The 27,534-nt window shown below is 58.0% G+C and overlaps 3 protein-coding genes across 3 annotated transcripts in view; 1 reads left to right on the forward strand and 2 right to left on the reverse strand.

Annotated features, from left to right (window-relative positions):
* Positions 1–286: 286 nt before the first annotated feature.
* METTL26 (methyltransferase like 26) lies at positions 287–3,558 on the reverse strand. The gene is made up of 6 exons (XM_084271322.1): positions 3,280–3,558; positions 1,743–1,905; positions 1,547–1,606; positions 1,089–1,156; positions 781–859; positions 287–702 (listed from the first exon to the last, which is right to left on the reverse strand). The coding sequence occupies exons 1-6, from the start codon at positions 3,486–3,488 to the stop codon at positions 655–657; spliced, it is 627 nt and encodes a 208-aa protein (XP_084127448.1). The 5' UTR covers positions 3,489–3,558; the 3' UTR covers positions 287–654.
* Positions 3,559–5,172: 1,614 nt separating this feature from the next.
* Positions 5,173–8,719, forward strand: MCRIP2 (MAPK regulated corepressor interacting protein 2). Its single transcript, XM_084271089.1, has 5 exons — positions 5,173–5,295; positions 5,400–5,481; positions 7,244–7,371; positions 7,622–7,723; positions 8,249–8,719. Exons 1-5 carry the CDS (start codon positions 5,244–5,246, stop codon positions 8,317–8,319), a joined length of 435 nt encoding a protein of 144 aa, XP_084127215.1. The 5' UTR covers positions 5,173–5,243; the 3' UTR covers positions 8,320–8,719.
* Positions 8,720–20,433: 11,714 nt separating this feature from the next.
* Positions 20,434–27,534, reverse strand: part of WDR90 (WD repeat domain 90) — a gene marked incomplete at its 5' end in the record, with an annotated part of 32,462 nt that continues 25,361 nt past the window's right edge. The window contains 8 exons of the mRNA XM_084271232.1: positions 20,434–20,867; positions 21,581–21,665; positions 22,113–22,232; positions 23,367–23,510; positions 25,302–25,432; positions 25,883–26,063; positions 26,261–26,383; positions 27,043–27,214. Of these exons, the coding sequence (XP_084127358.1) occupies positions 20,710–20,867; positions 21,581–21,665; positions 22,113–22,232; positions 23,367–23,510; positions 25,302–25,432; positions 25,883–26,063; positions 26,261–26,383; positions 27,043–27,214 (1,114 nt within the window). The 3' untranslated portion in view covers positions 20,434–20,709. The remainder of the gene's footprint in view (positions 20,868–21,580; positions 21,666–22,112; positions 22,233–23,366; positions 23,511–25,301; positions 25,433–25,882; positions 26,064–26,260; positions 26,384–27,042; positions 27,215–27,534) is intronic.

Below are 27,534 nucleotides of genomic sequence, written 5' to 3' on the forward strand. Positions count from 1 at the left end.
TTTATCTGCCGCTTGCCCCCCACCCCCTGTACACCCCCAGCCTAGCCAGCAGCAATAAAGGACTGGGTTGGGTTGCAGAGGGGTGGGAGATCTGCCAGGAGCCTCCCCCCACCCATAAAAACCTTCCCACTGCACTGAAGCCCCTGTGCCCAGTGCAGGACCCCTGAGTGTTCCTGGTGCAGGATCTGACCCCTGCATTGGTGCTGTGGGGGGAATTGGGGATGCTTCCCCCCTCCCCCTGAAGTGTCAGTGCTGAAAGCATCAGGGAGCTGGTGGGGGTGGGGGGTGGAGGGGCAAAGCCTTTGAGTTTATTGAGGGGAGCAGCAGCACAGTGCTGGGGTGGGGGGTCAAGGTGAGGGTGCCCCTGCCACCGGCACAGCATCCTCCAAGGGAGACGGGCCCCGAGCAAGCAGCCTCTGCCATACCTGGGCACAGCTGTGGTGCCTGCGATGGCTTCTCTGGTCCCAGCTGGGGCACCCCCTTACAAAAGGAGCCCCAAACAGGCTGGGGGAAACAGGCGACCCCCCACCAAGCCCAGCCCCAGCTTGGGCAAGTGGGGTCACAGTCCCATCGCTGTGGTCCCCACCAGCACAGGGACAGTGTGACCCCTCACGGAGACATCAGAGGGGGGTGCCGGGGGTGCCATCGCAGTGGTTACTGCTTGCGGAAGATGAGGCTCTTGTTGTTGGCCGGCATGTCCACCTGGAAGCCCAGAGCCAGGGGTCGGGGAGGTCCCTGCCAGTGCGGGGACTGTCCCCTCCCGCACACCCCAGCACCTACCATCCTTTCCAGGCGCATCCCGTTGGCCTCGGCCAGCTGCCGCAGCAGCGCCGTGTCCCGAAGGCCCCAGGCAGGATTGCTGCCAGGGAGGGAGGCGTGGGTCAGACAGACGGACATCCCGCCCCCGCGCATCCCGGAGCATCCCCAGCGCTTCCCGGAGCATCCCTGCCTCCCAGAGGTGCCCCCAGGTTGGAGGGGCTCTCCCCAGCCGCTGCTTTCAATCCTCTCGGGCGACCACGCTGCGGCCACAGGCAGCAGGGGCAGGACCGGCCCACAACAGCCCGGGCCCCCCCCGCTCCCCCTCCTACCTCTGCCGCAGGCTGCAGTCAAAGTCCACGTTGCTCTGGGGGCTGATGCGGCCATCCACAGCGTAGGGCTGCCGGGACATGAAGCCAGAGCTGCGGTGTGAACCCCTGAGTGTCCCCCCGAGCCCTCTGGCCCCACCATGCAAAGCAAGAAGGGCCACAGCCCTGGAGAGGGGCCCCTCACCCACCGTGGGTGCCATCACTCCCCATGGCTCCCATTGGACCTTGCCTGGGATGGGGTGGAGGATGGGATCCCTCCTCTCCTGGGGGTGAGCAGCCAAAGCAGCACCATCCTGGGATTGGCATGTGCCCCGAAGGGCTGACACCAAAAGCTGAGGCCTCTGCTTTGCCCAGCCCCCGCCAAGCCATGCCTGGACCCTTGTCCGAATGCCCCCAGCACCCCTGGGACACCCCACACCCTGTGGGATGCTCCTGCACTGAGATGGGTGCTCAGCACTCACCCCATAGGTGAAGAGCACACCTCCGGGCTTCAGCAGCACCCCAGCACCCTTGAACAGGCCCTGGGGAAAGAGAGAGGTGGGGATCAGGTCAGGGAGCTGGGGTCACTCCCCAGGAGCTCCCTCGGCTCTGGGACCCCCAAACCAGGGGACAGGGACCTGGGGAGGGCCGGCGTGGCTCCAGCCCTGCCCCGCTCACCTCCGTGCACCGCAGCTCCGCGATGTGCATCATGTTGATACTGACGAGGAGGTCAAGGGTGGCAGGCTGGGTGTCCCCCCACGTCTCCCAGCTCTGCGAGACGTCCAGCAGGATGGGGGGCAGCAGGTTGGGCACCCCCATGGCCTCTGCGTAGGCAGCGATGCTGTGGGCACCAAACCCCATGTCAACCCCAGCTGGGGCATTGCCTGACCCCCACCCCTGCCCCGACTCATTCCCCCACCAGCACCCGCTGCAGGCAGACCCCCAACTCCGCCTGCCCCTCCTGCCGGCAGCATCTCCCCGGGGAGTCTCTGCTGTCAGGCTGTGCTGGCAGCACAGCTCAGGGGGCTCCGGGCAGGGTGAGGGGGGGCCAGGATCACCGAGCTTTGCAAGAAGCCAAAGGGTGCCAGGGCTGCTGGCAGCAGGGGGACTGAGAGACCCCCACACCTAAACAAATCCCACTGCACCGCTGCCTCCTCCTGCGCTCACACGCCCGTGCTGCCTGCATCCACCCCGCTGCCCACACCCTGCCCACACCACCGCACCAGCAGCGTGTGCTTTTGGTGTGATTTGTGCCCTTGTTGGTGCCCATGGTGTCAGAACCGGGACCTGCACCCTCCCAGCCCCCATCCCCAGGGATTATGTGTACGGAGAGCAGCGTCTGCTGGGTGCCACGGACGGAGAGGGTGCCATGGACGGAGAGGTGACGTCTGGGAAGGACACCGGCTGCCACCCACCTGGGCCAGGCCCAGGCAGATCCCCACTGGGTTTATTTATTGTTGTTTTCCGGGGGCGGGGGTTGGAATTCCTGCCTGTGTGGCAGAGCCAGGGTTTATTTTTGTTTCCTGAATGGAAACTGAGTGCTTCCAGCCTGGCCCTGCAATGCCTGGAATGGGCATCTGGCCGTGACCTGGCCTCTGTGAGCAAATAAACACGGCCCAGCGTGGCTCCCTGGAGTGGCACGGTGCTGGGAGTGGGGGTGTGAGCCAACCACTGCCGGGGCGCCCCGGTGAGCTGGGCGTCAGGCCTGGCATCGCCGCGGAGCATCGCCGCCGCGCGCAGCAGGAGGGTGACTGCTGCTCCCCAGCACGTGGCTGGGTGCTCTGCAGGATGGAAGTTGGGTGTTGGGGCTTTTCAGGGGGAAATACAGGGCTGGGGAGCCTGCTTGGGAGTTGAGTCTTTTCTGTGGGTAAATAAAGCATCCATTTGGAGAGCCTGGGTTGGCTGAGCCTTGAATATTGGTGTTTTCTCCTGGGGGGTGGGGAGGTGGGGTGGAAGTGTCAATGGGTGGGGGGCCAGGCTGCCAGATGGTTTGGTGTTGGGTCTTTTCTGGTTAAAAACAAGCACGGAGCTGGGGAGCTGGGGCTGTCTGAGCACCGTGAGTCGTCTCTCCTGGGATAGAACACAGCAGCAAGGCTGGGAGCTCGGGCACGCTGACCGTGCCACTGTCGGGAGGGGAAGGGGCCGCAGCCGGTGCCTCCCAGGGACCCTCCACACACACACACACACACGCCCCCAGCCCGTGGTCCCCACTCACCTGCGCAGCGCCCGGGGGTCGATGTCGGAGGGCTGCCAGCGGGCGTGCGGCAGCGCCCGGGCGAAGTGTGCGGCGTGCAGCCCCGCGCCCGCCCCCACCTCCAGCACCCGCAGGGGGTCCGGCCCCGCGCCGGCCCCGCGCCCCGCGTAGTCCCGCAGCACCGCCAGGATCGGGCCCTTGTTGCGCTCCGCGGCCGCCGGCGCCTGCATGGCTGGGAAAGGCCGCGGCGCGGGGACCACAAGTCCCAGCCGCCCCCACGGGGACCGCCCCCCGCGCGGGTGGGACCTCCCACGGGCTTGGGGATAAAAAGAGACACCCACAAAACGCAGGGGAGCGAGATGTGCGCCGCCCGGGAATCGAACCCGGGTCGCAAGAATGGGAATCTTGCATGATACCACTACACCAGCGGCGCCGCTGCTGGGGCGGCTGCTCCGCCGGCACTCGGCGTCCCCCGGCGGGACGGCGGCGCTGAGCGGCCCCCACCGGCTGGGGAGGGGAGGGGGGGATCTGCCGCCTCACCGCCCCCGGGGGCTGCCGCTTCCCCGCCCCGGGGGCACCTCCTGCCACCCCGGGTAGGAGCGGGTGTGTGCTCCCGCCGCACAGCGCAGGAACGTGGGTGTGCGCCGGACCTCCGGTTTTGGGGAGACGGAGGGGGGCTGAGGGGTTACCCCACGGAGGGAACCCACACGGGGCTCACAGGTAAAACCCCGCCCACCCCACCCCCTCTGTGACGGGTCCCACCAGGGACGAACGCCTGGAAGGATCCAGTCCGAGCCTTACGATGTGGGGTTGGGAAGGGCTCGGGGTGCACCCACGGACGCCCTGTAAACCCCGGGCAGGTCTCAGGTGGGGAAACTGAGGCACAACCCCACAGGTGACAAGGCAGGTGCTGAGCTGGGTCCCCTGGTTGTATTTAAGCACAGTAATGAGCGCGGCACCCTGCAGGGTCTGTTAAAAACCGGTGTGGTCTGAGGGCTGCGGGGTGCACCTCTGCGAGCCACCCCCAGTACCTGGCACCCCGCAGGATCAGGCTCTGATTCTCAAGATGCCCTTTTGGGGGAGGTTGGGGGACGGGCACCCTCCCGCACCACCTTCCTCCCCCAGCAGGGCTATGCAGCCATGCGGCTGGCGGGGTGAAAAGGCCAAGGTCACGCTTGCGGGGCGGCTTTGGTGCCCCGGAGCAAGGCACGAGCATCCCCAGAGTCCCCGGCGAGTTTGTCATAGGGCCTGTCCCCAGGAGCCTGGGTGCCACCCGGCCACGGGCAGCGCCGTGGGTCAGGAAGCGGCTCAGGGTCACCTCCGGGGCTGCACATGGGGACCCTCGGCAGCCTTCCCCTCGGCACAGGGGTGGCCCACGGCTGCCGGCAGCCCCGCTCGCGCGGCCGGGCTCCCCGAGCTCCTCGCGGCGGCGGCCCCAGGGCCGCGTCCCCCCCTCGCCGCGTCCCGCACGTGTCCCGCCTGCGGCCCGCGCGGCCCGGGAGTGACTCCCACACGTCCGCCGTGCGCCCCCCGCCTCCTGCCTGTCCCGCCACTCTCCCGCGTGCCGTGCCCGCCCGTGTCCCACGTGTCTCCCGCGACCTCTTCCCCCCCCCGGAACCCCGCGTCCCCCCCGCGCGGAACTCCCGCGTGCCCTCCGCGTCCCACGTGCGTCCCCGGCGCGCGTGTCCCCGCGCTTCCCGCGCGCCCTCCGCGTCCCACGTGCGCCCCCGCGTGTCCCCCCCCCCCCGCACCCCCCGCCCCGCCTCCAACATCCCCCGCGCGGGGCTCCCGGGCTTCCCGCCCCCCCCTCCCCCCGCCGGCGCCCCCCGCCCCGTTGCGCGGCCGGTGCCGTCCCGCGCGGGCCCTTTAAGGGCGGGGGCGTGTCGCGCCGCCCGGCCCGGCCCGGCCCGTTAAAGGCCCGGCGAGGGGCGCGCGCCGCACTCGGGCGGGGGCGGTGGGGCCGGTGTCGCGGCCGGTGTCGCAGGATGTACACGCTGACGCGCGGCCCCAGCAAGCTGGCCACGCAGCGCCGCACAGGTACCGGGCGCGGGAGGCGAGAGCGGCGGGTACGGGCGGCGGCCCCGTCCCGCTCCGCCGCCGCCGCCCCCCGGGCCGCTCTGACGCCCCGCCGCCGCCCGCAGGTCCGACGCAGCAGGCGGTGGAGAGCAGCAAGCTGGGCGAGCTGCGGGGCCGGCTCCAGCCCGGTGCCTGGCCCCCCGCCAGGTGAGCCCCGCGGCGGCGGCCGCCGTGACCTTGGGGAAAGGTTACCGGGCCGCGCTGCTCGGGGGAGGGGCCGCGGCGGGGTTGGGGGGGGGGGGGGGGGGAAGGGGGATGGGGGCCGTCGCTCCCTGCCCGCGTGTCGGGACGTGCGGGGGGTTGCGGCGCTGCCAGTCCCCGCCCGCTGCCCGGGGAGACCGGGCGCCCTCGGGGAGGAGGCGGGGGTGGTGCTGGTGCCGCCCTCCCTCTCCAGCGCCGTTCGGGCTCTTTCCGAAAAGCGCGGGGGGGACCGGGAGCTGCGCCCGGTGTAGCGGGGGAAGGGCCCCCCTCCCCGGGGGGTGCACCCCGCCGCCCGCGGTGCCGCTTCCCGCGGGCCGGTGCGGGGAGCCGTGGGCCAGGCTGGGGTTGTGCAACCCACCCGTGAGCGCCGGGGGGGGCACCGATTGCACAAACCCGCTGGCTGAGCCAGCGCCGGGCTCGGTGCGTAACCGCCTGGTCCCCGGCGCTGGCCGGTCCCCGCCGCGGCCGTGGGTTCACGGCGGGCTTGGGGGGCAGGGGGGGGATCCCGTGTCCCTGACGGGAGGCATGGGGGGAGCTCCCCAGCTTCTGGAGCTGCCGGGCAGGTGTTGGAGGTGACTTTAGTGCCTGGAGAGATGCTGCAGGCTGCTCCTAGCAGCCGCTTGCTCTGCGGGAGCCGGGGCCGAACCCGGCCTGGCTGCGCGGGCAGCTCCGGGCTGCGGGGCCCGGCCGCGCTCTGCCCGCTTCGGGGTGAGAAAAGCCGCCCCTCGGCTCCCCTCCCGCCCGGCTGCTTTTACTAATTAACCCGCGGGGCTGCCGGGCTGGCCGGCGTGCTGCGGGCTGCCCCTGCGTGCGGCAGCCAGGGCTGCCTGCCCGCTGCCCCCAGCCGCGTGTGGCTTTGGGGCGCCTGGCCCTGCCCTGGGCTCTGCCTGCGCAACTGGCTGGGGAGGTGCAGGCGGGGACTGCCCGTTCTCGGTCTCTCCTGCCTTGCAAACCATAACCTGCCTCTACTCCCAGGGCCCCTTAGACTTTGTCCTGTGAGAAACGTGGCCGTTGAAGACGGGTCCCGCCCCAAAACTGGCCTGAAAAGCCAAAATACTGGAGTTTTGCACCGAACGTGCCCAAGTCTCGTCCCAAACCTTTCTTTCCCCTCTGGCCAGCCTCGCTGTTTCCAGGCTGGGGCTGGTTTAGGGGCCCTGCTCTTGGAGGGGATCCCAGCTCCAAGGAAGCTTGACCTTCTCCCAGTTGGCAGGCAGTGTTGTCCTAGTCCTGGGGTACCTCAGGGATGTGCTGGGTGTCTGGGCTGCTCCAGCAACCTGTGTGTCTCGGTTTGCAGAGGATGGTGCTGTGGCACATCCCCCTGCCCAATGCCCAGCTGGATTTTGCCCCCATGTTTCTCATACTTTGGTGGCAGATGTGATGTTTGGGTTTTTTTTTTTGTAGGGGTTGTGCTGGAGGATGGGTGGGAAGAGGGCAGTCCCTGCTTCTCCCTGGGGGGCTGCCCTTGCTGGCACCCCTCCCTGCATAGGAATTCCCTCTCCCAGGGTCCCTTTTGATCCAGGGTCTCTTGGGGACAGGGCTGAGTGGGGCAGGCTGGCTGCAACCATGCCCTTGGTCGTGCCATAGCTGAGGGCAAGTGTGTGTGCCACGAGGCAACCCAGAGCATCTGGACAACCCCTGTCCTGGCTCCAAACTGTGGTGAGAAGAGCTGCCTGTCCCTTCTCACCTCCCCCTCTGCTTCCCTTGACAGCCCAGCCCAGAAACTCGTCTTCAACAGAGTGAATGGCAAGAGGCCGCAGGTGCTGCTGCAGCAGGTCTCGGCCCCAGAGGAGTGCTACACGCTGGCTCACGAGGAGAACGTCCGCTTTGTTTATGAAGGTGAGGGCAGGGGACCCTAGGGACAGGCACCTGCTCCCCCCTGTGTCCTGGGGAGGGCTGGAGGACACGGGGTCCCTCCCTCCTGAGGCAGCTGCTTCATGCTGGGGACCTCGGCAGCAGGGGTGGGGTCCCCAGATGGGGCAGCTGCTCCCCTCCCTTGCACCAGCTCCTGTTCCTTTCTCACAGCCCCCCTGGGCTGAGGAGTCCCCATCCCAACCCCATCCACTGCCTGTTTTCCCCCTGCCCCCAGCCTGGCAGCAGGTAGAGCAGCAGCTGGACGGCAGCCGGAGCGGGGAGAGCGCCTGTGGCCCCGTGCAGTACGTAGAGAAAACCCCCAACCCCGGACTGAAAAGTAAGTTGGGAAGCAGTGGTGGTACTCACATGGGTGCAATGAGCTGGTGTGGGCTCAGCTGGGCACCTGAACAAGGTTGTGATTGGGAGGAGGATGATCCCAGTGTTGGATGTGCCCAAGGGGCAGGGTTGGGTCTGTCCTGCTGGTGCTGAGGCTGCCCAGGGAGCACTTGGGGGGCAGTCGGTCCCTGGTACTGTGGTGGGGATGTCCTGTCAGAGGAGCCCAAGTGAGCTGGTGGTTGACTCTTCTAGAAGCTATGCCTTCTCCAGCCCTTAAGGTGGGTTCAACATCCTGCTTCTCGGATGGCAGCTGGAGTAAGGGCTGTGAATGCAGCCTGGGGGCTCCTGCGGTGGCTGAGAAGTCCCCAAGAAGGGGGACTGGCCTTTTGGGAACAGGACACAGGGGTGGGGGAGATTTTGGGGTGTCACTTCATTCAGGGGCAAGTAGTATGGCTCAGGGGAAGCACCTGGAGCCCTGTTCCAGCTACTCTGCTGCCCTCTTTCCCTCCCCTCCCCTCTCTTTCAGACTTTGTTCCTATTGACCTGGAGGAGTGGTGGGCACAGCAATTTTTGGCCAAAATTGAAAACTGCTCCTAAAAGGGAAGAAAAGCTTGGGGTTTTCTTTTGAAAAGGAACCAAGCTGAAAGGAGCCTCTGGTCAGACCCCAGAATCGGTGGCATTTTGGAACCACATTTTTAAGATGACTCAAACCAAGTGACCCAACGCTGCCAGCCCAGCGAGGCCAGCGGGACCGGACCACAGCCATGCCTGGCCACACGCCCCCTCCCAGAGCCCAGCACAGAGGAGCAGCGTATGGCCCCAGCCAGGATTCCTTAAGTGCCAGTTCTCAGACTGCTGCAGCTCCTGCAGCCTCCAGCTCCCAGGGACACTGTGGTGCCATGTTGGGGATGAGGGAGCAGATTCCTCCCCTGCGGCTGTAGCCGTGGGGAGGGTGGGGGGTGCTGTGGCAGGACTGCCAGACAATAAAGAGCTGAAACTGCCAGTGGAGAGGTGCTTGCAGGGTGGGGAAGAGGTGCTTGCAGGGTGGGAAAGGGGTGTTTGCAGGGGGTAGGAGGGGTGCACCATCATGCTCTGGGCTGGAGTGGGGCATCTCTGTTGAGGGGGTGTTTGCAGGGGGTGGCAGGGGTGCACCGTCATGCTCTGGGCTGGAGTGGTGTATCTCTGTTTTAGGGTGATGCTTGAGGCTGAGTCTTGGCAGATTGGGGACTGTGGTGCCTGGAGGAGAAGGGGCTTGGAGTATCTTCCCATCTTCCTTGGAGCTGCACTGTGCCCTGGTGCTGCTGTGGGGTGTAAACGTGTGCCAAAGGGGAGGGAGGGACATAAGAGCAGCTGCAGGTGCTGGGCTGGGACTGTGGGTAAGAGCTGGGCTGCAGGATGCAGGTAGGTAAGAGTGCAGGCCTGAGGGTGCCAGGGTCAGCCCCGTGCTGCCATGAAGAGCCTTGATGAGGGATGTGTGCTCTGTTAAAAACCAGGCTCTCCCCCTGCTCATGGGTGTTGGGGGGGCTGAGGCTAAAAGTAGGTGGTTGTGGCTGGCAGGGGTGGATGAGAACCCCCACTTTGGTCCTTCAGCCCATGGGCCCAGGCTGCCCAGAGACCTTGCCAGTCAGGGTTTGAAGGACACTTCCAGTGCCCTCTAATGCAGAGAGCTGCTTCAGCAGCACAAGCCCACCTGGGCTGGAGCAGCTCTGTGACTCGAAGGGAGGCCAGGAAACACCATGTGCAAAACAAAAGTAAATGACTCTTTATTATCCCTTAGAAGAGAGTAAGAAGCAGGCAGAGGAGCAGTGGTGGCACAGTGTCTGTGATGCTTCAATAGGTCACAAAGAAAAGGTGCCAGCACTGACAGATGGCATGAAACCTCCCTGGGAAAACCACAAGCAGCCCTACTATGGGGCTCAGGGTTTTCATAATCCACAGACTGCTCCTGACATTGCTTTAAATGTCAGTCCACCTTTTGAAATGGTAAATGTCCAGCAATAGCTCCCACACCAAAGGTGCCAGCAGGGATAGATGTTTCTGGCCTGAAAGCTCCCCAAGTAGCCCAGCAGCAGACCCAGTAACACTGGGGTTTTCCCAGGCCGGGGGCCTAACACTGCCTTCCCTCACACACAGCTACAGCCCCTTCTGTAACTAAAACCTCCTGCAATAACTCCTAAAGGAAAGGTGCCAGCACTGAAACATGTCCCTGCCCTCAGCCCTCCCCAGGTGGTTCAAGGATTTCATAGTCCAGGGAATGCTCCTAATATTGCATCACATTGCTTTGAGGTAGCATGACTCCCCACCTTCCTCAATCATAAAGCAATAGCTCCCAAACAAAAGGTGCCAGCACTGAAAGATGGTCCTGGCCTGAAACCTCCCCAGGTAGCCCATGAATGGCCCTGCTAACAGTACAGGCTGGGGGTGACCTGCTGGAGAGGAGCTCTATGGAGAAGGACCTGGGGGTCCTGGTGGGGGACAGGGTGGCCATGAGCCAGCAGTGTGCCCTGGGGGCTGAGAGAGACAATGGGATCCTGGGGGCATCAAGAGGAGTGTGGCCAGCAGGTCACAGGAGGGGATCCTCCCCCTCTGCTCTGCCCTGCTCAGACCCCACATGGAGTGTGGTGCCCAGTTCTGGGCTTCCTGGGATAAAAAAGACAGGGATCTCCTGGAGAGAGTCCAGAGGAGGCTACGGAGATGCTGAAGGGCCTGGAGCATCTCCCCTGTGAGGAAAGGCTGAGTGAGCTGAGGCTGTTCAGCCTGGAGAAAAGAAGACTAAGGGGGGACCTTGTTAATGTTTATCAATATCTGAAGGATGGGATGCAGGGGGAAATGGGCAGCCCCTTTTCAGTGTCTGTGGGGACAGGACAAGGGGCAATGGCTGCAAGTTGGAGCAGAGGAAGTTCCACAGCAACCTGGGGAAGAACTTTTCCCCAGAGAGGGTGAGGGAGCCCTGGGACAGGCTGCCCAGGGGGTGTGGAGTCTCCATCTCTGGAGAGATTCCAGCTCCGTCTGGACGCCGCCCTGTGCAATATGAGCTGGGGAGCTGCTTTGGCAGGGGGTTGGACCCCATGGGCTCTCCAGGTCCCTTCCAACCCCTGGGATTCTGTGAGTCTGTGAGGGTCAGGGCTTTCCCAGGCTGGGGAAGTAACATCTCCTTCCATCACTGTCACACATTACAAACACCCAACTTCCAACACACTAAAGTCCAGCAACAGCTCCCACTGTAACAAAAATAAACAGCCAATCCAATGAACACCCTCTTTCAAAAAAGCTAAGCATGCAGCAAGAGCTCCCAAGCTAAAGGTGCCGGCACTGAAAGATGCTCCTGGCCACACACGTCCTAAGGCAGGCGACATGCAGCCCTGCTGCCTCTGTGACACGGAACTCCCCCCTGCCTTACATCGCTTGCTGGCTCTAGCACAGCTCACCTTCCAAAATGCTGAACGTCCAGCAGGAGCTCTCAAAGCAAAGGTGCCAGTACCCAAAGCTGTTCCTGGCCTGAAACCTCCCCGGGAAGCCCACAAGAGGCCGCACAAACGCTGCGGCTCGGGGCTCTCCTGTCGGGGCAGGACCCTCGCCTGGCATCGCTTTCACAACCGCCCAACCGCCAACGCGCTGAACGTCCGGCAACAGCTCCCAAATAAAGGTGCCAGCACTGAGAGAGACTCCTGGCCTGAAACCTCCCCAGGCAGCCCATGTGCACGCCCACCCCGACCCCTAACGCCCTAGCCCTCACTAACCCTGCCAGCCCTATCCCCAAACCCCAGTGTCAGCATGAGCCCCGACAACAGCCCCACCAACAGCCCCAACCCGAGTGAGGGGCGTAAAGAGAGCACGGGGGGGGGGGGGGGGGGGGGGCGGGGCACAGCGACCACACAAGGCACTGAGAGCAGGACTCACTCAGCCTCACAGAGTCACAGGGTTGGAAAAGACCTTTAAGATCATCCAGTCCAACCATTCCCATCCTGAGCTAAACCAGATCCCTGAGCACCTCATCTCCCCGTCTGTTAAACACACCCAGGGAAGGGGACTCAGCCCCTCCCTGGGCAGCCTGGGCCAGGCCCTGACAACTCTGCCAGGGAAGAACTTTTCCCTCCCATCTGCTCTGACCCTGCCCTGGCACAGCTTGAGCCCATTGCCCCTTGTCCCAGCTCCTGTCCCCTGGCTGAAGAGACCATCGCCCACCTCTCTGCACCCTCCTGGCAGGGCAGTGGAGGTGGGGAGAAGGTCTCCCCTCAGCCTCCTCTTCTCCAGGCTGAACACCCCCAGCTCCCTCAGCTGCTCCTCAGAGGATTCACCCTCCAGCCCCTTCCCCAGCCTGGTTGCCCTTCTCTGGACTTGCTCCAGGACCTCAATGTCCTTCTGATGGTGAGGAGCCCAGAACTGGACCCAGCACTCGAGGTGCAGCCTCACCAGTGCCCAGTCCAGGGGCACAATCCCCTCCCCTGATCTATTGGCCACACTATTTCTGACACAAGCCAGGATGCCATTGGTCTTCCTGGCCTCATCACACATGGGACCAAAAATAAACAGCCAAATCCACACACACACACACACACACAAAATTAAATAGATGGTGCACACAGAGACCAAAAAAGCTTTATGCTGGCTACTGTTCTAGCAGCTTCATCCTCCCTTTGGTTTTTATGCTTTCTACATTATAAGGTGTTGATGGGCTTCTAAACACAGAGCACAGCATCCTTATTACCAGTCCCTGGGTTCTTTATACAACTCAGCTGATGCTTTTCCTTTGGGGGGGTTGGCGGGGGGTGTGTGTGTGTGTGTGTTATATTCTGCTACAAACTGATGCTGAGCTTGTTCTTTGCATTCCCTGGCCAAAGGGGTGCGAGCTCCTGGAGAGGCTGTTGGCTGCTGGGGTTGGGGCTCAACGACAAAAAGGGCAACTCAGATCTAAAAACAATGTGGTCCCAAACTAGCTGCAGTGCTGGCTAGAGCAAAAGCCAATTAAGCATTTCTACAGTGTGATCCAGTCCTCCTTGGGCCCACTGCCTAGGCTGCCTCCCTGCCCTTCCACCACCACTGGATTCCTATCACTGTTTGGGAAACAATCATCTTCTCTGCAGCAATGGGCAGTGGTGATGGTCTGCAAAAGCCCCCCCAGAAGCAGCACAACCCCCTGCACCTGCAACCACCCACCCTGCACAGTGGTCCTCGGGAACACCGCTCCTGGGGGCCTCCAGAAACTTTGTCCTGACTGCAAAACCCTGGCCAGAACACCACCTGTGCCCACACTATGGCAACAGTCATCTTGGAGAGTGGCTGGGACTAGGGAAAAAAACCCACCCAGCCAGCATGAAATAAATTCCCCAGCTGGGGTTTTTTATTACTACAAGTCTATTTTATTACTACAAGCCTAAAGCTTTATAACCACGACCAAGGCTTGAGTAAACCTGAAAGAAAAACATCCCACATACACACACACAAGGTGAGGCACACTGGCTTGCCAACACTCAGCCCCCACGTGCTCATGCTACCCCCAAAGCACAGCAGAGCCATCCCACCTTTCCTGGGCCATCACCCCAAGGCTACAGCCATGCCTGGCACAGTCCCACCCTTCAGGCAGCTTCACTGCCCCGTGTGATGCTGAAGTGTCAGGCTGTGTAACCCAAAGGCGAGGACATGGCTTTGCTGCCTGTCCCACACTCCTCCTGCTGCTCTTCCAAGTTGCTGCTCTGGCAAAGATTTGCTGGGGGATTTTCTGCCGGGATGCAAATGGCTGTGAAGCACCTGGGAAAAGCAGAATGGTCTGTGCCCCAAGGCAAAGCCATGATATCCATCTCACAGCCACACGAGAGACATGCTGCACGCTACACAGCCCCAAGAGAGAGCCTTATGGTACAAAACAGAGCCAGGCTGTACATGACACCACCCCGAGACAGAGGCACACGGCACAGGTCTGCATCTCAAGACATCACCCCTCTCTGCTCTGCCCTCGGGAGGCCCCAGCTGGAGTCCTGTGTCCAGAGCTGGGGCCTCAGTACAAGAAAGATGTGGGACTGCTGGAGAGGGGTCAGAGGAGCCACAGAGATGATCAGAGGGCTGGAGCAGCTCCCCTATGGAGAGAGGCTGAGGGAGCTGGGATGGGTCAGCCTGGAGAAGAGAAGGCTGTGGGGGGACCTCATTGCATCCTTTCAGTCCCTGAAGGGAGCAGAGAAACAGGAGGGAATCAGCTTGTTCAAAGGGCAGAGACTGGCAGGACAAGGGGGATGGAGTGAAGCTGAAGGCAGGAAGGTTTAAATTAGATATTAGGGGGAAGTTCTTTCCAGAGAGAGTGGTGAGGGGCTGGAAGGGGCTGCCCAGCAAGGGGGTGGGTGCCCCATCCCTGGGGGTGTTCAAGGCCAGGTTGGATGGGGCCCTGGGCAACCTAGTGTAGCTCCAGGCCTGGAGGTTGGTGTCCCTGCCTGTGGCAGGGGGCTTGGAGATCTATGATCCTTGGGGTCCCTTCCAACCCAGACCAGTCTGGGATTCATTCTATGATAAGACATAACTGTACACATCATTTAACCGAGATGATACTCCCACATCCTCTTCTTCACCAGCAAGACAGAGCATCAGCAGACGGCTGGTGTGAACCGCCGCTGTGATGACACCTTCTCTCCCACCTCTACCTCAGCCACTCACAGTCGGATTAGCCTTTCCTCTGCTGTGCTAAGGCCTGTCTGTCACCTGTAACACTAAACCAACAGGGTATGATTTGAGCTACACTGACAATAGGACTCCTCTAAACCTGCTGGTTGGACCCAGCAGCTGCTGCTCGCCTCACCAGCCGGCTCGGGTGCCGATATCCCGCTACACCCATTGATCTGTGCCAAACAGAACCAGAACTGCAGAAGCTATTCACAGCTGCTGGGTGTCCTGCTGATCCTCTGATGTCAGATGCCATCTGGCCTTTGTCCAGCACACCATTCCTTCTCCTGTTGGCCTCTGGCTCGGGGCTTGTCGCTCTGCATCTGAACAACCCAAGCGAACGGTGCAGAGCGAGTCACCCGCTGCGACCGGTAACTGGACAAGAGCGTCAGTGGGTCACCTACAGCTAAAAAATCCCAAACCCAGGCAAACTGAACCCCAGATACTGAGCCCCACACACAACACAAGGCATGTGCAACAGTCACCCTTGCAAACCACTGCTCCCAAGAGGCCAGAATACCACCTCTGCCAAACTCAGAGATAGAACTCTGTGCCAGCTGCCTGCAGAGACTGACTGTGCTGTCTTTGCCAAACCGCCTGGGTGAACGTTTTACTGCTACACCTTAAAGCTGTGCATCCTCTCTGTACTACTGCTACAGCTCCTGCAGGGCAGCTCCGACCCCAAGACAGCACACAGGCAGCACAAATGTCACCATGAATCACCAGGAAACTGCAAGCAAGAGAAGCAAACACGGTAGAAGAGATGATGCTGGCAGAGAAGCCTGATGGCACCCCAAAAGTGCACGTGCTTTATAGTGCCACCAGGGAAGAGGCAATGGCTGTGGCCCCATAAAGGAAAGCAGCTCTCAAAGGCAGAGTAATGGCTGCATGAGATGCCAGGTGTTAAGAGCTAAGACCATTACACCATGGAAGAGAAATGTGTGCAAAGAGAACGCTGGATGAAGCTGCAGGTGATGCCTGGCTTGCCACTTCAAGACATGGCCGGTTAAAAATGTCTGTGACAACACAAGCCCAACTGATCAGTGTTTCAAGCTGTAACTGTGAGAGACGAAGGGCCTGATGGGCACAAAACCTTAAGTACCTTAAGCGTATGAGACTCAAAAGGTCTAATGAGAGATTTATCAACAAGGAAGATACACCAGATCATTGTGACCTGAGTAAGGTATGGTGAGGAACATGAGACAGACACAGCACAACAGCATAACAAAGGGTGGAGCTGCTATGCAGAACTCTACAGACAACATGAATCCAAGATGAGAGGAAGCTCTCAGCAAGAAGAAGAAAGGCTCCTAGACCAAAGATGTCATCGAGCAACACTACCTATGGGGCAGAAGAGAGGAGGTTCTACAGCAACCCTAGGAAAGAGTTGACTGCAACAGCCCGTTGGAAGGACTGACTTGTCAGGACTGAGCCAATGGAGGCACCTTCAAGACATGAGGACAGAAGGATGCACAGAAGCAGCCTCGACCTGTGAAAATGGCTGGCTGGACAGCCCAGCTGCTGGCAGGGCCTGTGATCACACTGACCAGGAAATTCCAAGATGTGAGGATGAACTGCACTGTGAGCTTTTTACACCAACAAAAAAACCCCCATCAGCACTATGCTGAACATGGGCAACTGAGACCCTACACACGGCTCTTGACAGGCACACTGAGCCCCTCCGAGCACAAAGGACACTGACACCTGGAGAAGGACTAAGACACAGAAGACAGGACACACAAGCAGACAAAGGCTGGAACTGCCCTGCCCAGCAAACCCTTGTGTTGTGCTGACAAGTAACCTGCTCTTCCCATTGCCACCTTACCCCACACCTCCCCAACTGCTCCCAACCTGGCATCTCCTCCTGCTCCCTCAGCTTGGCTTTGAGGGGCCTGGGGATCCAAAATCCATTCTTGAGAACAAAGATGCATGCTAGATGTTTGCTAACTGGGGCTCATTGCCACATCAAGCCTCAGGTACCACTTGTAAAGTATCAGAAGTGATGGTTAGAATCATAGAATCCCAGACTGGTCTGGTTTGGAAGGGAGCCCAGAGATCACAGAGTTCCAACCCCCCTGTCACAGGCAGGGCCACCAACCTCCAGGCCTGGAGCTACACAAGGTTGCCCAGGGCCCCATCCAACCTGGCCTTGAACACCCCCAGGGACGGGGCACCCAACCCCCCTCTGGGCAGCCTGTTCCAGCCCCTCACCACTCTCTCTGTAAAAATCTTCCCCCAGAACTTCAACACAATCACACATGAAAAATAACCAGTGCTTTATCCTGCTAGTTACAGCTCACCTGGCCAGGATGGCCACTGGTACTGACATCTGGCTTTACTCATTGCTTTGTGGCTTCAAAATAAAAGCCCAACCTGAAAGCCACAGGCTGATCACACTGCCACTGGTCGCCTCTTCCCTCACATCCCATGTGCTGCCCTGCTTTCTTGAAGCACTCTGCGTGTCCCTCTGCAGCTGCCAAGAGCATGGACATGTCACCTGGATTCAGAACAGCAGCTTAACAGTTCCAGAGGTCTCACTCCAATCTAAAAATGCCACCTGGATTCCAACAGCCACTTGCTGTTAAAAGCCAACATGACATTAAGCCCTCAGCATTCAGGCCTGAGCATCTTTGGGGAGCCATCTGTTCAGCTACCACTCGAGCAGCCTCTCCCACATTGTCCCCAGCATCCCCTGGACATCCTCACCCGCTTCCAAGGGCTAGTTGCTCCGAGGTGGATGGTAGGGTCTGTAACTGAAGGGTCTGGACACCCCAACATTTCCTAGAGCCTCATGTTATCCTTCCCCTGACTCAATGTCAGCAGGCCCCTGGGCAGAGCAGCTCTAAATCAGGCTTGAGCACAGATCAACACTCCAGAATGTGACACAAACTGCCTCCTTACCTACAAACCCCCTTCAGGAACAACAGAGGCATTCAGCTGACAGAAAGAGGGGGATGATTGCAACATGGTGACCCAAAGTTCTGAATCAGGCACCTTCTCTTACAGAAATGGGTGTTAAAACTAACAGATGGACAAGAACAAGAACTGCTGTGACTGATAGGAGAGCAAAACCTCAGCACACGCCAAAGGGAAAAGGCAAAACTGCAAGATAGAGCGAGCTTGTGAGTCAGGACCACGACAAAAGACAGACCCCTGGGTGGAGACTGTTACAGGCACAAATAACACATGTCCTCTTCTCCAAAAAAGGAGAGAGAAGATGGTGATGTGAGCCTGAGCTGGAAACAAGCGCCTGGCGTGTGGGTCTCAGTATCAGCGATGGTGATGTCCAGGTGGACAGTGGAAGGACAGATGCAAAATTTACCTCAGGGAACTGAGAAGGTAAAAGGCACAGGGAAACTGAGAGCTGAGATTACAGAAGGGTCAGTTTTTATGTTCCTCATGCTTCATGAGGTAAGGCTCTTCTGAAGTTCAGTTCTGCTCATTACTATGTGGAGGCAGGGGTGGGTTATGCCACACAGCTCGGGACTGTCATACCTCTGGTCTGGTGTGAAGAGACCGAAATAGAACAGACCCGATGGACACCCAAATCCAACTGTAGAATCCTCCATGAGGGACCAGGCTGGAGCACCCTGGGCCTGAGGGCCTGAGAGACATTCTGTGATTGATGACTGCACCCATAGCTGTGACCCACGCTGGGGCAGCTGGGGAAGAGCTGAAGCCCTGTGGGAAAGGACTCAGCCTGGAGAAGTTCATGGAGGACTGGCTGCTGTGGGTGGGACCCCACGGTGCAGCAGGGGAAGGGGGTGAGGAGTGAATGGCCCCTGGCTAAAAAGGAAACCAACTTGCGAGGAACTGACCCAAACCCCCATTCCCCAGTCCCTGCCCCTCCCTGTGCCACAACGGGGGGAAGAAGGGAGCGAAATGCTGACTGAAGTGCAGTCTGCTGAGAAGGGAGGGGTGGGGGGAGCTGCTTTAAGAGCTGGTCACACTTCTCATCCCCCGACTCTGGTGTCACTGGGGGTGCAGGGCAGGGCCATCAATTAGAGAGCTGGGGGGTTTATTGTTCCCTGTTGAGTCTGTTCTGCCCATGATGCTGTTTGTGGAATGATCTCTCCCTGGCCTTATCTCCATTCCTGAGCCTCTCAATAGATATTTTCTCCCCCGTCCAGCTGGAAATGGCAGTGATAGAGCAGCCTTGGTGGCATCTGGCCTCCAGCCAGGGCCAAACCACCACAAATTGGTAGGAAAGTAGTTAATTGGATGCAGTAGAAATATTATCATTGGAAATGATCTGGTTTAGCTATTTACAAAAAAAGCCAAAATACTGTGCTGTTAGACTTTGCATTTGTGAGTCACCACGTGTACTGCCTGGCTTCTGCCCTATGTTCCAGCTGAGGCCAAATGATGAAGCAGAAATAGATCCCTCAGGAGTCCCTTCTGAAGGGTATCTCTGGTTGTAAATTAAAGAGTCATAGTATAAATGGTCAACTAACCTTAACCCTCTCTCTAACCGATGCCCTTAACAGAACTAGCAGAGTTCCAAAGGAGAGAAACCTGTTCTTGGCTTGAACCCATCACAGGTAGCCCACAAGCAGGCCCTCTGACTTTGGCGAGTTCCCAGCCAAGGGAACAGTGCTAACAGTGCCTGACGTCATTTTCAGGCTCTGCCAGCACCCACCTTCTAAAAATAGTAAACATCTAGCAATAGCTCCCAAACAAAAGGTGTGAGGACTGACAGATGTTCCTGGTCTGAAACTTCCCAAGTTGGCCTGCTAGCAGCCGTGGTAACCTTCAGGCTCAGGGCTTTCCTTGCCAAGGGAAAGGTCCTAAGACTTCTGGACACCATTTTTATGCTCTACCTGCACCTACCTTCCAAAATGGTGAATGTCCTGCAGTGCCTCCCAAACCAAAGGTGCCAGCACTGAAAGATGATCCCGGACTGAAACTTCCCCTGGTAGCCCATGAGCAGCTCCACTAACATTTGGGCTCAGGGCTTTCCCAGGCCAGGAAACAAACATTGCCTTCCATCACTTTCAGGCAACTCTTAACAACTAAGGCAGCCATGCAAAGGTGGTAGCTCCCTGTATTAATGTCACTTTCTGAGCAATGTCTGGAACGGTGACAGTTAAAGGTGCAGTGCTGCAAAGATGATCAGACAGCTGGAGCACCTCTCCTGTGAAGACAGGCTGAGAGAGTTGGGGTTGTTCAGCCTAGAGAAGAGAAGGCAGTGGGGAGACCTTATAGCACCTTTCAGTCCCTGAAGGGTCCTACAGGAAAGCTGGGAGGGACTTTTTAGAAGGGCATGGAGTGAGAGGATGAGGGGGAATGGTTTTAAATTGGAAGGGGGTAGATTGAGACTGGGTATTAGGAAGAAATTCTTCACTCTGAGGGTGGTGAGGCCCTGGCACAGGGTGCCCAGGGAGGTGGTGTCTGCCTCCTCCCTGGAGGTGTTCAAGGCCAGGTTGGATGGGGCCTTGAGCAGCCTGGGCTAGTGAGAGGTATCCCTGCTCATGGCAGGGGGTTGGGACTTGATGCTCTGTAAGTTCCCTTTCAGCCCAAACCTTTCTGATTCTATGATTTAATTGTTGATAGGCGATAGGGTTGAATGGGGATTGCTTGAGGTTCTAAAATCTGGGGTTCTTTTGATCTCAACATCATCACTGCCAGCCCAGGTATGTCCATGCTAAGTTTCAAGGTTTGTGCTGCACACTAATCTATGAATCTGCCTGCCTGGAGCAGAACATGACCATTTTCACTTGCAAGTTTATCAACTCAGATTCCCAATTTTTGAGAGGAAGCCAGAAGAAAGGCCAGTGATGACTAGCACCTCACATTCTGTAGCAGAAATCTGCTTGAAAGTAAGGTCTTCCTTGGCTTTTTGTTGAGTACAAGACCAATGGGCTCCTAGCACCACACAAATGACATGTCTATTGTTTTTCACTCAACCCTTCTGAGCAGCTTGACACTGCTTAGTGCACTCTATCACTTTCTGTTTACCATTCACAAAAAATTGAGCCCACTCCTTCCCAGTCTGGGAAGGGGCACAGTCACCTTTTTGTAGCACCTGATCCTGTTGACTACACCAACCTTCCAGGCTTTGGCTTTACAAAGTTTTATTCAAAAAAACACCCCAACCAACAACAAATGGGGCTGTAAAACACATCCTGCAACCACGGGGGCTGGGCCTGCGGGCCTGCTGCCATGTCCAGCCCCAGTAACCCACAGGTGGAGCAAGGGCAGCAGCTGAGGCCTGGCTGAGACCTAAGCCGGCGCCTTGCCCAGGGAGTGAGGCCTAGCCAGGGTCATGGAGGCCTGGCCAGGGAGTGCCAGTCTTCTTCCCCCACTGGAGACGTGCCACTGTTCCAGAGGTCTCCAGGCTCAGCTGCCTGTGAGCTCCCAGATGAGGACAGCACTATGGGAGGCTGTGAGGAGGCGGCGGCCAGAGGGGGCAAAGCGGCAGAGATGTACAGTGTCGTCATGGCCGGCATAGTCCTGCGCAGCACCATCAGGGCAGTGCAGCAGCCTCAGGAGCTGTTCTGTGAGGAAAAGAGGGGAAAGGGGTGTCCATCACCACAGGTCTTATCCCTGTCCCAAGCAACATTCCCAGTCCTCCCCTAGGCCCCCTCCCCTGTGTTGAGCTCTGAGTCCATAAGCTGAGGGACAGGGGAGAGGTTCTTGCTGAGACCAGTGGACAACTAACAGCTGGCAATGGGAAGACAGCATGACATGGCAGCTCTATGCTGTGTGTCAGACTGTCACATTGCAGTAAGGGATGCAGCAGGATGTGTTAGTGCAGCTTTGCTGTCTCACACCCTCTGAAGTGCCTGGCGCTGGGCTCAGCATCTGCCCTGCACTTCTGGGGCAGACACGGAGCTCACCCCACTCTCAGAAGCCACTATAGGAGCAGGATGGAGGTACATGCTGCTTCCCCAGGCTGATAGTAACAGCTACACAAACAAGGTATCCCTGACAGTAGAAGTGTGCCAATTGCCCCTGAGTTGTGGGAAGGTCCCTTCTGCCTCCCAGGCTGGAGCTCACAGAGCCACAGAGGAGGCAACAGCCCAGAACCTCAAGTCATTCAAGTGACAAATCTTGCTCAGTGACAAACAGGATCTAATGCATCTCATTTCTGACCTGAGTCTCCCACGGTTTTCTCCTGGCCTGACACCCTGCCCAAGAACTAGAACCAAAGGCAACTTGGGGACAAGGCAGCCTCAGGAACAGAGCCACAGCACCCTCCAGTACTCACCATCAAAGCCGACAGCCATGAAGTGTGCTGCAGGAGACAGGCTGATCGAGGTGGCAAAGTACGGCAAGGAGATCTTCTCAACTACCTGTGCTCCAGCAAGAGAGATACACCAACAACAGAATGAGAAGGTGAGAAGACAGGGGCTGCAGTATCAGTTGTTAGGAGGGTAAAGGGCTCCTCTCAAAGGGGAGCCTGACAGAAACCCAACAAAGACATTGACTTTCCATAGGAAAATTGACTCATTATTTGGAGACCATCAGTTCTCCTCAAAACAAATACTTTCCCCTCCCGTCAGTAAGAAGGCAGTGGGGCAGCAGCAGAGACTGACAGCCTGCCCAGACACAGCTGAGGGCAGGGCCCTGCCACCCACTTGGACTTTCTGGGGTGAAAAGCCCAGAGCAGCTGCTTGCCTGAGCCCACCACACATCATCAACCTTGGCTTTACATGTATGGGAGCCCTGCCTCTCCCACTGCACCTCGTTTGACACAGCAGCAGAGGAGTGCCTGTACCACCCTGGCAGGGCGTGAGTACCTGTTTCTTGCGCAGATTGTAAAACAAGGCCTCCTTCTGCACCCCAAAACCAACATAGACCAGGGTATCAGGTTCCCAAGGGCAAAACATGGCCAGGCTGGGTGGGAGGCTGCCAAAACCCTGGTGAGGGAAAACAAAGGGAATAAAATTGAGGTTAGCTTCTTCAGCCCAACCCAACCAGTGCAACAGAGGACAAAAGGAGAGCATAGAGGGACACCAGCCCAAGGGATGCAAGTCTCCAAGCAGCAGGAAGTGAGCACAATGGAGGTGGTTTACCCCTTCTTGCCATGTCAGATGGACTTGTGGCAAAAAAAAGGTGAAATCATGCTCTGCCATGGAAACCTGAAGCAAATCATTAACTGTCATAGGATCTGGACACACAGGGTCCAACAGGTTGAACTTCAGCTGAGGCATTATTGCTACATGGGCTTGAAGGTGGGACTGGGTTATGGATTGGTTTAACACAAGAAAATAGGGCCCAGAAAAATAGATCTCTAGTAGTGGCTGTAAGGTCAGCCCTTCCTCTGTTCACTGCAGGGAGAGCTGTAGTGAATTTCCTTTGAGGAGAGGAAATCCTTCGTTTTGGAAACAAACAGAAGAAACACTGACAGAACCCAACTGCTGTATGGACCTGGATGGTGCTTGGCAGGCTGAAGCACCACCACTCACCCTCAGAAGGACCCAGCTCCTTTCTGCACACTAGTTAGATGCACTGGGGCCCAACTCCATGTCCTGCCTGATACAGACCCTCCTCCCTTTCTAGCAGGTATCCTGCCACCCAAATCCCACACCTGGGTGGGAGCTCATGTGTTCTGCAAAGCATCACAGACACACAAGGCTACAATATGTAGCTCCACGAACCCATCACTGGGCTCCAGGCTCTGAGTATCCTTCTTTTTGGGAGGGTCAAAGTTAGCAGCACACTGGTAATTAGGCCCCTCTGCTGCACGCTGCTCTCACTGCTGCCTGCGCTCTGTTTCGCTGCACAGGGCTGTCAGCTCTTGGCAGATGCCAAGTTTCTGACTCCTCACACTTACCAAGTCCTTGCTACAGTTCCTGCTGCCTTTTGACACACAGCAAGGTGCATTAGCAAGGTACTCCACAGCCAGCAAAGCTAATGAAGATGACTTTCCTAAGGACATGTTGCCTTTTAGCACCTGTCCCACTCAGAGCCTTGACACATCCCTCCTCCAGCTTGGCTGTTGCCAAGACCATCGCTGCAAACAGGTGGGGACTGGCAGGTGTCACACTTACCTTGGGGCTGGCAGGAGCTGGGAAGCTGAGCCAGGCAAGGAGCTCACACTTGTCCTTCAGCCAGTCAGAGGCCCAGACGCTGACCCGCCGGTCCATGCTGGTGGCCAGCCAGAGCTCCCCTCCTTCCACCCCAAAGTCGTGGTACTGCAGAAGATAAAAGTGATGCTGTGACTCTGGTAGTGCAGAAGCTTTAAAGAAAGCCACCAGAGCTGGCGTGGGAACACAGGTCTCATGCTGTAAGGGGTCCACACAACGTCCATTTGGGCAGTGCTTTAAGTTATTTAGAATAAACTAGGAGAATAAAATTGTGGTGCCAGAACTGGTGTCATGCCCTGGACTTAAAGCCCCAGCAGAACCACCTGCTGGAGGATGGCTGAGCACCTGGCCTCAACACCACAGATCTCTGCCCTGGGACACCCTCTGGGTCTGCACATCTCCTAAGGGAGCGCTTGTCAACACCATATGTCCCCTAACAACATCCTTCTCCTAAAACCAAGGAGGATCCCTTGAGTCTAGCACCACCAGGGAACCCAGCCCTGCAGAGTGGCTGAGAACTTAAACAAAACTATGCTCTTTTCTGCTGCACAAAGGAAGAAGACCCTCTCCATGAAGAGGACAGAGGAGATGCTAAAAACCAACACACTGCTGCACAACCAGGTCTTCCAAGCTCCACAGAGGAGCTGTACAAAGAGCCAGCTACACATAGGCCAGGCCACCAAGGACCAAGGCATGGAAAAGGCACTGAGCCCTTTTTTGGGGGGTGCAGGGGCTGAAAGCTCACAGCCTGAGCTGCTCTCAAGGGGCGCTGCTCTCCAATAGCTTGTGGCACAGGCACATGTCACATTTGTCTGCAGCATGTCTACAAAGGCAGTGCGGGCTTGCGTGGTAAGGTTTTGGTAGTGGTGGTGGGGGACTGCAGGAGTGGCTTCTGCAAGAAGCTGCTAGAAGCTTCTCCTAGATCCAAAAGAGCCAGTACCAACGTGCTCAAGGATGAACCTGCTGCTGACCAAGGCTGGGCCTATCAGTGATGCTGACAGTGCCTGTGTGATAACATATTTAAGGGGGAAAAACCCTGCAAATGTCAGCTTTTTACCACCAGAAAAAGGAGTGAGATGATGTGAGAAACTTTGCAGACCCCAAGGTCAGTGAAGGAGGGGAGGAGGCAATCCAGGCACCAGAGAACACTGTGGTCTTCTCCCAGGCAGCCCGTGGAGAAGACCCGGGTGAAGCGGGTTGTCCCCTCGCAGCCCACGAAAGATGATGGGGAGCAGAGTCCCCACTTGCAGCCCATGGAGAGGCCCCACGCTGGAGCAGGGGGAGACATACAGAAGATGCTGTGACCCAGGCTGGAGCAAGCTCCTGGCAGGACCTGCAGCCATGGAGAAGCAGGCCCACACCAGAGCAGGTTTTCTGGGGGACTTGTGTCCCTGGGGGGGACCAGGCTGGAGCAGTCTGTTCCTGAAGGTCTGCACCCCATGGAAGGGACCCACACTGGGGCAGCTGGTGAAAAACTGCAGCCCGTGAGAGGGACCTCATGCTGAAGCAGGGGCAGAGTGTGAGGAGTCCTCCCCTGAGGAGGAAGGAGCTGAGACAGTGTGACCTCAACCCATATTTCCCATCCCTCTGTGTCACTCAGCAGGAGGAGGAAGAGAATTTGGGAGTGAAGTTGAACCCAGGAAGAAGGGAGGGGTGAGGGGAGGTGTTAAAAGGTTTGGGTTTATTTCTCATTGCTCTGCTCTGTTTTCACTGGGTAAGAAGTTAGATGGGTTTTATTCTGTGTTGAGTCTGTTTTGCCCATGACATTAATTGCTGAGTGACCTCTCCCTGTCCTTATCATGACCCATAAGCCTCTCATTAGGTATTTCCTCCCCTGTCCAGCTGAGGAGGGGAGTGGCAGAACCACTTTGGTGGGCACCTGGCCTCCAACCCACTCACCTGCTTCCTGGTGCACTGCAGGACAGTGATGGGGAAGCCTTTGTGGTCAGCAAGGACGCGGATAGTCATTCCAGTACGAGGGCTGCTGACAGCCACGAGTCCATCCCTGCCTCCTGACAGGATCATTTCTCCTGTGGGCAGAGGGAAGAAGACAACAGGATGCTTCTGTAGGAGTAGAAAGAGCCCAGAGGGGAAAGGGCCAAGATTGTGGGATACTGGTGTCCCAAAACCACCATGAAAGGCTGGGAACATCTGAGTCAAGGGCTGGGTAAGATGAGACATCTTGGAGACACCCACTACAACACACCAAAGAAGAGCCCCCACAGACTGTGAGCAGGACACAAGGAGTGCTTCTTGTACCCAACCCCCTCTGCAGTACCACTGCCAATGTACCTCCCCGTGCCTGTTTACCACGTGCTCAGCTGGCAGAGCTGCCAATACTCCTCCATAGAAGTTCTTCATCCGTCCCTGGCCCAAATTTCTTTTTTGGGACAGGTCACCAGTACACAGAGCAGCTGGAGGTCATGATAACCCAGACACAACCAAGACCATGCCCCTCCTGTTAACACAGGCAGCCTCACCATCTGTGGAGTAGGCAATGGCTGTCAGTGCAGCAGTGTGGGGGTGCATTTTCAGCTCCATTTCTGTCCTGGAGATGCTGAACACACGCATGGTGCCATCACTGTACCCTGCTACCACGTGCTGGCTCTCAGTTCCCCATGCAGTGACAGGATGAGGCTTCCAGGCCAGGCACTGGCAGCTCTGTGAAGGAACCAGGACAGAGACCCGATGACGCAGCAAAGGGACAGGACTGTGCAGTCAGGTACACCAAAAGCTCCCCCCATGAGTATCCCTCCCGCTTCAGCCTGCTCCTCAAGGGCACAGCTGTCCTTGCAATCCCGAGCAACCCACTGTGTCTTCTGCCAAGAGGGAAACATTGATGTGCCACCACCAATTACCTGGTTGAGCACCTGGAACTGCACCACCAGCTCCATGCTGCCCAGAGACCAAACCCTCACGCTGCCGTCCTCCCCGCACGTCACGCAGTGAGTCTCGTCAGGACTGAAGCACACTTCCGTCACCTGAAGGGAGAACAGAGGTGGGCAGCAAGGGTTCTACAGGTGCTGCAGCCCAGAGGACATCAGCTCCTTCCCCAGGACCTCTCAGGGGAGGCACCAGACAAGAAGCCCCAGATGTAAAGGAATTTGGGGTGCTTTGGTTTTGTCCCTAAACCTTGGGTGGAAAACTAGGCTTGTAATGGGAACAAGTAACCCCAATGCTAGGACCAGGCACTGCACAACAGAGGTTTAAATAAAACATCTTCTCTTCTAACATCTGAAATCTCTTCTGTAGCATAAATATTCCCCAAAGCAAAGTCATTCTTCACCTGTTTTTTGGTTTGGGTTGTTTTTAGGCAAAGAAAATGTTATCCAATATGGATGTCCAGCAGGCAGAAGTCTCACTCAGGCTTCATTCCTGAGTGCTGTTTGCAAACCACATTCTTCTCCTCCAGCAAAAAGGCCCACAGATGCTTTACACCTAAAGCTAGAGCAGGTGAGCTCAGATTTCTCCATGTTGGCCATCATCCAGTCAGCACTAGCAAGCCCTGCAGCTCCTTGACCTTTCCTGTAGCCAGACCAGGGAACACTTCTACAGGATGCAGATGCTTCCTGGAGCGTGGACAGGACACACAGCACTCCCTGCTCAGAGGGACAAACCGCCCTGGCCCAGCCCCTCTAACCTTGTTCTTGTGACCGCTGATGAGTCGGATGCTTGTGTTCTCCATCCAGTTGATGTACCAGAGGGTTCCTGCTGTGGTGCCCACAATTCCCATGTCTAGAGAGTCATCAAAGGCTGCGCTGACGATGGTCCCATCCAGGGTGATCTCATGTTCTAGCAGGACCGAGCTAGAGCTGGAGGAAAGGAGGATGTGAGGAGAACCAGATCAAATGTTGGATCAGCCACTGTGCCTCATTCCAAGGCAATTTGCTAGGGAGCCCAGTCACATGTTTGCAGGTAAATGGTTCAGTGAGGAGCTCCTGTACCTTGAAGAGCAACTACTGTTGCATTTGGATTGTGACCATATTTTATAGGAAAGAGAGAAAACAGAACAGCACTGTAACACAAGAGAAGAAACACAGACAATGTGTTGCACCAGTTCTCTTAAGGATGTTGCTACAAATCCCTGAGAGGAACTTCCAGCATGACAAACTCCAGCCATATTAAGAGGGTT

This window comes from Gallinula chloropus (assembly GCF_964237585.1).
Source record: "Gallinula chloropus genome assembly, chromosome: 15".
Classification (NCBI taxonomy): Eukaryota; Metazoa; Chordata; class Aves; order Gruiformes; family Rallidae; genus Gallinula; species Gallinula chloropus.

Excerpts from the sequence above, each read along its gene's own strand:
- METTL26 (XM_084271322.1), bottom strand. The coding sequence starts at position 3,488 with ATGCAGGCGCCGGCGGCCGCGGAGCGCAACAAGGGCCCGATCCTGGCG. Across the intron at positions 1,906-3,279 it reads GACCCCCGGGCGCTGCGCAG|CATCGCTGCCTACGCAGAGG; the intron begins GTGAGTGGGGAC and ends TGGTGCCCACAG. Across the intron at positions 860-1,088 it reads GACTGCAGCCTGCGGCAGAG|CAATCCTGCCTGGGGCCTTC; the intron begins GTAGGAGGGGGA and ends CCTCCCTGGCAG.
- MCRIP2 (XM_084271089.1), top strand. The coding sequence starts at position 5,244 with ATGTACACGCTGACGCGCGGCCCCAGCAAGCTGGCCACGCAGCGCCGC. Across the intron at positions 5,296-5,399 it reads GGCCACGCAGCGCCGCACAG|GTCCGACGCAGCAGGCGGTG; the intron begins GTACCGGGCGCG and ends CGCCGCCCGCAG. Across the intron at positions 7,372-7,621 it reads CGTCCGCTTTGTTTATGAAG|CCTGGCAGCAGGTAGAGCAG; the intron begins GTGAGGGCAGGG and ends CCCTGCCCCCAG.